This window comes from Salmo salar, chromosome 20, assembly GCF_965601325.2.
Source record: "Salmo salar chromosome 20, fSalSal1, whole genome shotgun sequence".
Classification (NCBI taxonomy): domain Eukaryota; kingdom Metazoa; phylum Chordata; class Actinopteri; order Salmoniformes; family Salmonidae; genus Salmo; species Salmo salar.
In genome coordinates this window covers 46,626,763-46,639,264 of record NC_138310.1, presented here as the reverse complement: position 1 = coordinate 46,639,264, position 12,502 = coordinate 46,626,763, and the positions used below count along the sequence as shown (strand labels likewise).

Below are 12,502 nucleotides of genomic sequence, written 5' to 3'. Positions count from 1 at the left end.
CACCGCAGTGAGGCCCCGGTGTTCACACCGGGGGACCGGGTCTGGCTCTCGACCCAAAACCTGCCCCTCCACCTGCCCTGCCGGAAACTGGGTCCGCGGTTTGTGGGGCCATTTAAAGTCCTGTGGAGAGTGAACGAGGTATGTTATAAGTTACAGCTTCCCCCCGATTACCGCATTAACCCCTCGTTCCATGTGTCTCTCCTCAGGCCGGTGGTGGCTGGTCTACTCCAGGAGACTGAGGTGCGGGAGGTTCCTCCGCCCCCTCTGGACATCGAGGGGGCCCCGGCGTACTCCGTTCATTCCATACTGGATTCAAGACGTTGGGCGAGGGGCCTTCAGTACCTCACGGACTGGGAGGTGTATGGTCCGGAGGAGAGATGCTGGGTTCCGGTGGAGGACGTGTTAGATCCTTCTCTGCTGCAAGAGTTCCACCGTCTCCATCCGGATCGCCCCGCGCCTCGTCCTCCGGGTCGTCCCCGAGGCCGGTGTCAACGCACTGCTGGAGCCGTGCGTCAGGGGGGTACTGTCACGACTTCTGCCGAAGTCGATACCTCTCCTTGTTCGGGCGGTCCATTTTTCATTTTCCATTTGTTTTGTCTCGTTTTTCCACACACCTGGTTCTCATTGTCCCTCATTATGTGTTGTGTATTTAACTCTCCAGTTTCCCCCATGTCTTTGTGTGGTATTGTTTATCTGTGTTTATCTGTGTATACCCGTTTTGCATTTCGTGTTCATTGTGCCGTGTGCTTTTGGTTCGCCTGAATAAAAGGCTCCGTGTGCTACCAAATACCTGCCCTCCTGCGCCTGACTCACTTACGCATACCTGACAATTATTTTAATAGTTGCTAATAAGAGGAAACCGACCATATGATACATTACTTGCTTGTTTGCTAACATTTGTTCAACCGTTTTATAGTGTCAGATTGTCAGGTCAATTTAAGTCAAATTTAGTGGAGAAGGACAGGTGGACACCACACTGCAAAATGCACATTGTTCTAAGTCTTGATCTTGAAGTGTTGAGAATGAAGATGGACAACAGACGACAGAGTTTACAAGCTTTTTTACCAGATTTTTAAGTTGACCAGCTTTTTAATCACAGTTAATATGCCTTTAAATGTGCAGTACAGGTCAGGGACTTCAGCAAGTTTACAAATATAAATAATGGAAAGAAAGTGTTTTTCCTTTGGCTTGCACAAAGCCAAACTTCCTCAGCTTTCTATTGTTCTCATAGCCCCTTTTTTTCTGTTTCCCAGGTTTTTGTTTTGGGGCGTATAGTTCTTCCCCACCATGCTGAGCACAATATCTGAGCAAATCCGATCACAGCTTTGTATAGTAGGACAACACGGGGGGCTGACATATCGAGATTACATTCAGTGATGCTGAAGCTAAACCCCCAGACCACTAACGCCCTGCTGCAGTACACACAGCAAATACACTGATTTATTTAACTACTGGAGGGTTAAATATAATACTTTCACAGAGCTTATATGAGTCCCACTTAAATTAACACTTTTCAGAGTATTGAAAAAATATTCCCACTGTCTTCATTGTAAGAAGTATACCTCTGGCTGACCAGCATTCTAACGAAAGATGTAAACATCCAGAAACAAAGAGGATAGAATGTCCTGCGTGAAGAGAGGGTAATAAGATTAGACTCTTTTATACAAAGTCCTTACAGCTTACCATGTAATTAAATCCTCAGTCTAGCACAAAATGTTGGCCAAAAGCATCAATTTGCTCGGCCAACATCCTCTCCTCATGAGCGGGCTGCGTGCCAACAAACTATCCACAGCACCACTACACACCTCCTCCAGACAGAGAGATGGAGAAAAGGAGGAGTAGAAGACAGAGGAATGATAATAGAGGTATGGAGCGACTGTAGGACAGAGGCGAAGGCATAGAAAGAAATCCCACTGTCAGCTCTTGTGGGTTGTTACTCTTTGCCCCCCGAGTTGCCATGGTGACAGGATGCCCAGCAACGGCCATCAGTATCTCTGATTGAGGCAAAGATTGAGACTGAAGAGGAGAGTGGCAGAGAAATAAAACAGTAAGAATTGACTGGATGAACACAGAAATATGACAACAGAAAAACGAATCAGCGATGGAGGGAGGGAGTGTGTGAGGGAGAGATAAATTCTTTAGAGGGAGAGAATGAAAAACATTTAGAGAAAAAAAGATGTAGAAAAATATTCATTGGGGCAGGGATATTAGCTTTGCCTGATGACTCATCCTGAATTGAATTACGCTGCTCTATCAATCACGCCATACATCAGTCTGAATCTGCTGTCCTAGAAGTCGTTTGAGCTGATGTCAAAATGATGTGATTCATGATTCCTGCAGGCCGGCTCGGGCCCAACCCATCGGTTTCTGGAACCAATCAAAATGGTTTGAATGTGTTGGCATTCGAGAAGTCACCGGGGAGGAAACAAATCCAGACTTATCGTGGAGAAGAAACGTTAGTGGGCGTGGCTTTTGGCCAGATCGATGCGGATGGGAAGACGGGCACATTTTTGCGTGTCTCCTCAGAGGATATTGTGAGGGATTGGCTTTTCCAGTGCCAGTCCTGCTATGGCACTGGCATGCACTAGTGTTGAATGCTGGAAAGCCAGTTATCGAGATTTACCGAGATTTACCGCCCAAAACCACTCCCATTTCCTAGGATAAATAACTGCGAGAAACCGGTAAATTATAATAAATGATTTATATCAACAGCATGACATGAAATGGAACTGTCAAATTATTTGCGACTTCTAAATATTGCTTCTCTACGGCATTCTCTCTGCTCTCTGCATGATCAATCATCAACGCTCACGGTGGGGACAGACAGCCCATCTCAGTACGGAGCGCAGTTCACAATGCATGCAGACCTATCATCTCATCACGGTACCTTTTTTTCTTGTGACAGGTAGGCTTACATTTGCTGCAGCGTAGCCTATGGACCGAATGCACGTCTAATTTACACATCTCCGTCTGGCTTTCGGGGGTCACCTTCAGTTTTGATTGTGAAGATTTTTTTTTTTATTGCAGCTGCAGACTTTTGAAACAGCCTATCCCTCGAATATCATTGCATTAAATCGGAGCATAGGCGAGCAGTCTTTCTCTCACTCTCTCTCATCAATTCCATTCAGATTGCATCCAAAAAAGATAATCCTGTTCAAGATAGACATACAGTACAAGTCAAAGGTTTGGACACGCCTACTCATTCAAGGGTTTTTCTTTGTCAATGAGTAGGTGTGTCCAAAGTCTTGTTTTCTGAATGTTAAATACAGCAGCCAATAGAACTCACAGGGAGTTTGAAACAAGAGCGAACGAGCGATGCCGGTAGGCTACAGCAGTTATTTATTAAGTCCCCTAACCATTTCAATCTTCGTGAAGAGAATTGAATGCCATCTGCATCTAATTCTAGTCCTATATTATTCAAGGGTGTCATTGGAATGATGAAGATAAGGACAATGGAACTTGTCTCATTTAACTGTTGAAAGCGAGGAAGGAATGAGGCAACAATAGAGAGAAAGAGGAGGTAGGCTAATAACATTAGGGGAAATATTATGAAAAGTATATATGCGTCAGCCTACTAATTCGCTAGCCTACGCTTCTAACTTTGCAGGCCGCATGTGCTGCACCAGAATCGCATGTTCTCTCAGCTTTATCATGGTTTGAACGAGGTGCGTAATTCCAGTCCATTTAGTACAGTATAATACAATACGGTACAGTAATACAATTCACATTCAAAAAAGATCAGACTACTGGAGCTTGTTTCATTTATTTACCCAAGAGAGCATATAGCTAGCTACATCTATGGGATTGTACGTTTTTCTGTAGTGCGTAATGTGCAGTAGCCTATATTGTATATCATATATGTATTGGAAAAGGACACAATCATTTAGAATTTTTTTGGGCATGGGCTCATAAAATGTCTTTAATGTACAGTAGGGCTCATGAAATGATTTTTATGTACAGCTCATCAGGCTCAGGTAGCACTGAATTTTCAATCAAAACTCTAATAAAATCCAGACATAGACTATATACTTTATATGCTTTTGAATTACACTTCCGGTTTTGGTGGGAAATACCGGGCTACCCGGGAGAAAAGGGATTTTTTTCAGGATTAAACATTTGTAAAATAACAGCAAATATTCAAACCGAGCATGCACCCTTAGCCAGTGCTCAATTGCTCTCTCTCTTGGTCTCCGTCCGTCTCTTTGTCTTTCTCTCTTTCTCTGTCTCTCCATTTCCCTTTAGTCACTGTCTCCTTCACTGCAGCCACGTATCCAATATCTATGTTTTAATTACAACACGGCCATTTGCTGCAAGGTGCCTTTCACCTGTGTTTCTGCCACCTTAAGATCTAATCACAGCTCTTTAGAATGGATAGCAGGAGTCTTGTCCTATCACCCAAAGTATTAACTTCATGTCGGCGTCGGAAGAACTCTGCCAAGCTACAGAGTGTTCTATTTTGTTGCTTTAATTGCTAACTTCTCTGTTCACTTCAGGTATGGTTATATTAGTGGAAACAGACATCATTGAAAGGTCATATTGACAGTTTACTGCGAAGAATAGTAATATCTGATATGAACGTCCAATTAAATCTTATTATATTATGCATGTCAGACTAGCTCTTCACAACTGAGTGGATATAGCTCAATGGTAGAGCACATGCTTTGCATGTATGAGTCCCCGGGTTCAATCCCTGGCTCTCCACGGAACTGCCAATCTCAGCTGGTGTTTTTACGGGGCAACAGGTAGCCTAGCAGTTAGGGTGTTGGGTCAGTAACTGAAAGGTTGCTAGTTCTGACTTGACACAATGAAAAATCTATCAATGTGCCCTTAAGCAAGGCATTTAACCCTAATTGCTCCAGGGTTGCCGTTGATAGTGGCAGACCCTGACCGTGTCCCCACTCTCGGAGGGTCTCAGAGAGAGTTGGGATATGGAAGAAAAAAAAAACACATTTCCAATTCACACATTATTAATACAGACATGTACATTTGTGAAATAGGACAAATATAAGCACCCAGCAAAGAATGATCTTATTTATAAATACACAACATATAACTTAATGAGTGATAGATGCCTTCAATAGAAAGCATAAATAGTTCAAAAAGAGTTCATCATTCCATGATTGAAAAATAGGTTATTTTATCAACAAAGAAAGTCGTTGCTACCAACAGCTGTCTGTAAATTGTCAAAACGGGAAAAATACATATTATAATAAACTTTAGTCACTTCTATTTTCTTTAATCTACAACAATATTAATTAGTGCTTGTGATGTTAAGGATTGTATTTGTTATAAAGATCAACCATTTAAACCTATTAGGGATGTAGTCTTTGGTAGTCTTTCTGATCTTACAAAAACAAATGAAGTCAGATGAATGTACTTCTCCATTATTAATGAATGATCACAGAACAGAACATAATTTACATCTCACGCCTGTCACTTGAAGTAAAATGATTTGACTGACTAGACCTTTTTCTTAAAAAGCTAATTGCATTGGTTTTAATATCTCCATATTTCCCATCTCTAGCATTGGTTTTAATTTCTCAATATTTCCAATCTCTGCTGCTACTCTTCGGTACTCTAGTGGTTTAAGTGCTAAGCCCAACGGCACTCCACAATCTCCTCTAATTGTATTTGCACACCATTCTACTCTCCAAATATGGAGTTACAGATATTCCATGATTTATTCATGCTAGTAGGCCTACAGTACGTATATCAGAACTATGTGTATGATGTTGAAAGCTACCATTCATTCAGTCCAACACTCATTCACCGGTAAGTGATTCAGCCTGTAACTCGTTCAATTCTTTTCAATATCAACCTTGACCCTGAACTTTATCTTGCCATCGACATATAGATATTTTCAAAAATGTGTCATCAGCTACTGCTGAGATGTCTCAGAACATCGGGAAAGAGCACACTGTAAAGCATTATGACAGACAGACTCACCCTTTCCAAAATGATGTGGGACATTGTCGCGTTAGCGTCCACAATGATGGTGGCAGTCTTGTCATCGCGAATCTCCTTGAGAAGGGGTGTGGGATCCTGGCTGTCATCCAGCATGCGAACCGATAGGGTCTCCTTGGAGATGAGGAACTGGCGTAGCAGTCTCTCCAGATTTAATAAGCCTGTGGGGACAGGGACGCAGACAGAGATGTTATTATGAGCAGGTAGACAATGAATCTCCAAAGGTTAACTGTGATGAATTTCTGAGTATTAAAGTCACATTTCTGGAAACTTGCGCTGACAGTGAAAAACGACAAAAACGTTTCAATTGAATAAGTTAAAAAAAATACAAAGACGTCATTTTGTGTGAGAAACACCGTATTCATAAAAAGAACAGCGAATCGATATTTTCGACCCGTCCCTGAAAAGAGAACGTTATTTTTATGCCTTGTTTGTCAATAACACGGTCATTAAAATCCTTCCCACCGAAAATAATTGAACTGATGACCTGTAATTACAGCTAATTGTAAAGTCATTAATTGCTAGGTGATATTTTTAAACACCATCTCCAGCATTTAGTTCCCAGAACCGCTTCAATGAGATTGGATACGGGTTAATTAGAAGTGAGGTAATGAATATGTTTCCAGTGGCACTTTACTGAACTTCTAATACAACAGAGACCAAGCCTTATTCGTGGTAGAAAAAGCCATTTTGATAGAGTTCATTTGCTGTGTTTTTTCCCCCCCTCCCTTCGAGGTGACGTTATATACATGCATAGGTGTCAGAACATACAGTACATTGCAATACAACTTAATCCAGCATTGATCATAGTAGAGCCTATTTACATATAACTATTGTTTTCTTCCTTTGGTTACATGCAGTAGCAGCAGCAACTGTTCCTAAGGCACTGCGTGTTCCAACTCATCGAATCCTAATGCCTTTAATGGTTTGTTTCTCCTAGAAACGCACATCATCAGCGATGATGCCTGTCTGCTCCGAGACTGTCAGCTCCGTTACCTGTTGAGTTACACAGCGTATCTGTGATGAGCCTTCGAAACCTTCTCAATCTTCATTCCCTGCTTGCAATTTCACATTTAGTACATTTAGTTGCCCCTCCTGTCATTCCCTTGCATTCAACCAGTGGGGAATAAATTTCCATTTGGTGTCTAGGCGGTGCATGATTCAAAGCGACACAAATAAAAATGGAGTATGTACGTGGTGTCTTCATTTCACAATCTCTTTTGAGCAGCCTTGTCGCTTCAACGTTTCAGGCTTTTGAACCCATGCTAATGAAAAATAACATCATTATTCTCAAACGGAGAGGCACTGTTTCTCGGTTGGCCGTGGAAAAAAGGGAGACCGTTAAAGGTTAGAGACGTGTGAAGTCTGTTTTCTTTGTGGAGGCTGTGCTGCTGCTGCCCTGCAGTAGTTGGTTTGTGATTCTACAATGTTGTAGGTACCTCATTGGCATGGGCCACACATACTGTAGCACTGCCTGACGCTGCCTCTCAGGCAGACAGATAAAGGTAAGGCCTGCCACTCAGTCTGGGCAGCCAGTCACTTCCCCCCTTTTCACAGGCCGTCACATTTCACTGGGCTCTCACAAAGCCCCGACTCTCATTTACCTTCCTGCACACTGTGCCTCTATGCAAATACACTGCTCAGCCAGGACCAATGACAGGTCTGTGCTGTGTTGCCAGTGTCAACACAGCACTCAACTGGCTGCACACCAGTCTGTTGGACTGGGCTGCTGGACTCCTGCTGTCCGGGAACCCTGTACTCTACAACCGAATGGGTGCAGTTTGCAGAATTTCATGGCATTTCACAGTAAAAGATGGATCTACTTTTTAAACAGGCCCGAACCCAAATGACCATGATTAATCAGGTGATTTAAGCGATTGACAGGCGGATGGAAGAGAGTTAAATTACTTCAATGTAGTTTTCCCTCCAGACCAGCAGCATTTGTTAACTGGAGTGCTTGGGATAGGACAGGTGCTAACGTCTAGGCATTGGTAGCGTGTCAGTACATGAACTTACCCGAACCTGAATATAACCACACAGATCAAAATGTCGATAGTCTATCACTCTCTCTTATATAAACAGTTCAGCGTGTCACTAGAGCTCTTTAATGGGCAAGGGTGGGGAATTTGGGACGTTGTGGGTCTGAGTGATCCTTTCTCATTTTTCCCTGTTGAAAGAAAACTTTCTTCCATTTTTCATCCTGGTAGACGAGCAAACAGCGGACCAGGGCTCTCCTCTGCTTTGTTCTCATTAGACCCCCCCAGGGAAAGCTGATGGAGAAAGCTCACTCTCATCCCTCTGTTTAGAGCCTTAGGTGGAGCCATATTTTCTCCACAGTTTCCTCACTTACTGATGTCTTTCAGTAGGGAGGAAGTGCAACAGAACTGACACCACAGCAACTATTCATTCTGATGGGGAGAATTAAGGTGGGCTGACGTCTGCTGTTACTGGAGCTGTAAATATATCATAATCCGTATTGGAACTTTCTCTAAATGCCATCACGGCGGGAGGATTGCTCAGCTTGATCCCCAGACAACAAACAACAACAAGTCATTTCCGGTAAACAGCTAAATCACTTCATCACCCCAGTTAACCGGTCCGTCTTCCCACAGAGTTTATTCATCCAGCTCTCTCCGGAGACAGAGAGACATTATTTTACTTGATCAACTTTAATTACAGATTACTCATGACATTTTCCGAGCAGAGAGTCGAATCGTTGAGCAAGCATATCCTATAATTGTTCCTCTCCAAGACACAAACATCTACCTTGACAGTTGGAGAAAGCCCAGAACTTTGGCGTGTGTGTGCCTTTAAAACATTTGGTCTAACCTCTCTCAATAAGAAACATAGGGAGTTGGTTGCTATGGTGCATGTCATCCGAGAAGTCATTTCAGTTTTACATTCAAAGGGTACTATTTGCCTTGCTTCTAGCTCATTCATTTCGGACGATAAAATGCTACATTAGGTGATAGCGGATTCATAACATAAGATGTTGTGTTGACCAGGATGCCCCCCACCCCCCTGTCCCCGCTGGTCTTGTCTGAGCCAGTCCCCCAGAAATAAAGTGTGGGTGATCTGTCCCCTCCCACCTGTCTGCTGCCCGCCAGCTGACCTCCCATGCACAAATCTCCCTGTTAACAAAGTGCTCCCCTCTCCCACACAGTCCTTCTCCACCCCTGTGGCTAGGTTCTCTATGTTCTACTGTACAACTCCATGAGTGCGGTGACTGCACACACAACTGCACGGCCATCGACAGCGGTAGGCAGGTTAGCCAGATTAATGGGTGTCCTTCTTTGCGTTAGCTCCACACTCTCTCTCTCGCTCTCTCTCTCTCTCTCTCTCTCCCTCTCTCTCTCTCTCTCTCTCAGCCAGGAAGCCAGGGGCAGGCTGGGAAATATTCATGACTCGGCCACGCTCTATTAGGCTGTCACCGGCCCGCTGTGATTAATGAGGCCAGTGCCGACCGTCACGGGGCCTCTGCCAGCCAGCTAACGCTACCGCGGCTACTGCTACTGCTGTTACAGCACATTGCCGAGCCCAAGCCGTCATTGGTATTTTACAGTGGCGCTGCGGAAGGGGTCACATAGCAGGGCAATCACTACAACCCGTGTCATTTCCAGACAACCTCTCCCTCTGCCCCTATGTGCAATTGCAGTAGTATGTTTAGATCCCCTCCCTCAGCTAAAGTGACTGGCATCCTCCTTGCTGTCCAGGAAGGGAAGGGCCATGCTCCCCCTCAGCAGCCTTATCAATTCCCCCTTAGCCCACACTGACACAGGCAGGATCTCATACAGAGCCATATAAAAAGGACATTTTAAAGTTTGAGGTTCCTCTCTCACACAGCTTGTTGATGGTGAGATCGCGGCCCTTCATGGATATGTCAATATTCCCCAGCGTTTCATAACTCTTGCAAAGCACGGAACTGTCATGTGTCTGTGGGCTGATTACCAACATCGTTTGATGAGCTCTCCGTTAAACGGCAGATTGACAGCAACAGGCATAAACACCAAGTGGAAAATAACAACTAGCTAGTTTTGACACCGGCAGTCATTGTCAAGAATCAAAGTCCAGGCAGTTCTGAGTCACTAACTCTTCAGCTGTTGGAGGGCTTCTTTTTTTCCCCTCCCTCTTTTCTTTCTTGTTATCTCTGTTTCTCGGGTAACACCTCAGTCAAACTGGCTTGGTTGAGCATAAACGTCAACCATTATTTTCTGAAGTTGGTTGGGAGAGTTGTGTGAGGGGTGGGGGTGATGGTGAGGAGAGGGTGGGCGGGGGGGGGGGGGGGGGGGGGGGGGGGGCTCGTGCCAGCTGAGAACACCTCGGTTCTAATCGAGAGCTGAAATCCAGTCCGCCACACTTCAAAGCCCTAAGCTGATTAAGGGGAAAGTTGGCCTGTAGCAGATGGGGTCAATGTGACTTTGTACGGGTACTTGTAATTACTGATTTCTGTACGGGGAATGGTGGAAACAGACTGGGATTTAATCTTCCATTCTTTCATACTTTTTTTGTTGTTGCTTTGTCTTTGACGTCTTTGAGTCTGGCGGTTTGATCATGGATCCATACTGGGTATTTTCATGTATTTCTCTTTTTAAGGTCAGACATGACATTGTCGTCTCAGGGTGGGAGGTGTTGGATGATAAGTGTATGCGACATCACACAAGAATGTCACACTGGAATAAAAGAGGAAGATGCATTAATGGACTACGTGAAAAGCAAAGTCATTTGCCTGCGATTTACTAGATGATGATGCATTTTGGGGAGGAAGAATTATGCAAGAGTAAATGCATTTGGGTTATAGATAGGCTTGTGTGTGGGTGTATCAACTGCAGGGTGATTCTGCATCTATTTGAATGCACTGTATCCCAAAACCACAGTGTGTGTGTGTGTGTGTGTGTGTGTGTGTGGTGTGTGTGTGTGTGTGTGTGTGGTGTGTGTGTGTGTGTGTGTGTGTGTGTGTGGGGGGGGGGGGGGGGGGGGATTTTTATTTATTTTACCTTTATTTAACCAGGTAGGCTAGTTGAGAACAAGTTCTCATTTGCAACTGCGACCTGGCCAAGATAAAGCATAGCAATTTGACACATACAACAACACAGAGTTACACATGGAATAAACAAAACATACAGTCAATAATACAGTAGAAAGAAAAAGACAAAAAATAGTCTATATACAGTTAGTGCAAATGAGGTAAGATAAGGGAGTGAAGGCAATAAATAGGACATGGTGGCGAAGTAATTACAATATAGCAATTAAACACTGGAATGGTAGATGTGCAGAAGATGAATGTGCAAGTATAGATACTGGGGTGCAAAGGAGCAAGATAAACAAATAAATACAGTATGGGAATGAGGTAGATAGATGGGCTATTTACAGATGGGCTATGTACAGGTGCAGTGATCTGTGAGCTGCTCTGACAGCTGGTGCTTAAAGCTAGTGAGGGAGATATGAGTCTCAAGCTTCAGTGATTTTTGGAGTTCGTTCCAGTCATTGGCAGCAGAGAACTGGAAGGAAAGGCGACCAAAGGAAGAATTGGCTTTGGGGGTGACCAGTGAGATATACCTGCTGGAGCGCGTGCTACGAGTGGGTGCTGCTATGGTGACCAGTGAGCTGAAATAAGGCGGGGCTTTACCTAGCAGAGACTTGTAGATAACCTGTAGCCAGTGGGTTTGGCGACGAGTATGAAGCGAGGGCCAACCAACGAGAGCGTACAGGTCGCAGTGATGGGTAGTGTATGGGGCTTTGGTGACAAAACGGATGGCACTGTGATAGACTGCATCCAATTTGTTGAGTAGAGTGTTGGAGGCTATTTGATAGATGACATCGCCGAAGTCGAGGATGGGTAGGATGGTCAGTTTTACGAGGGTATGTTTGGCAGCATGAGTGAAGGATGCTTTGTTGCGATATAGGAAGCCGATTCTAGATTTCATTTTGGATTGGAGATGCTTAATGTGAGTCTGGAAGGAGAGTTTACAGTCTAACCAGACACCTAGGTATTTGTAGTCGTCCACGTATTCTAAGTCAGTGCCGTCCAGAGTAGTGATGCTGGACGGATGGGCAGGTGCGGGCAGTGATCGATTGAATAGCATGCATTTAGTTTTACTTGCATTTAAGAGCAGTTGGAGGCCACGGAAGGAGAGTGGCATTGAAGCTCGTCTGGAGGTTAGTTAACACAGTGTCCAAAGAGGGGCCAGAAGTATACAGAATGGTGTTGTCTGTGTAGAGGTGGATCAGAAAATCACCAGCAACAAGAGCGACATCATTGATGTATACAGAGAAGAAAGTCGGCCCGAGAATTGAACCCTGTGGCACCCCCATAGAGACTGCCAGAGGTCCCGACAACAGGCCCTCCGATTTGACACATTGAACTCTATCAGAGAAATAGTTGGTGAAACCGGCGAGGCAATCATTTGAGAAACCAAGGCTGTCGAGTCTGCTAATAAGAATGTGGTGATTGACAGAGTCAAAAGCCTTGGCCAGATCGATGAATACAGCTGCACAGTAATGCATCTTATCGATGGCGGTTATGATGATGTTTAGGACC

At 44.3% G+C, this 12,502-nt stretch overlaps 1 protein-coding gene across 1 annotated transcript in view; it reads right to left on the bottom strand.

Annotated features, from left to right (window-relative positions):
• LOC123729216 (glutamate receptor ionotropic, kainate 4) overlaps positions 1-12,502 on the bottom strand; it is a 185,446-nt gene that overhangs the window by 139,122 nt on the left and 33,822 nt on the right. Inside the window, exon 4 of the mRNA XM_045703471.2 lies at positions 5,947-6,125. Within this exon, the coding sequence (XP_045559427.2) occupies positions 5,947-6,125 (179 nt within the window). The remainder of the gene's footprint in view (positions 1-5,946; positions 6,126-12,502) is intronic.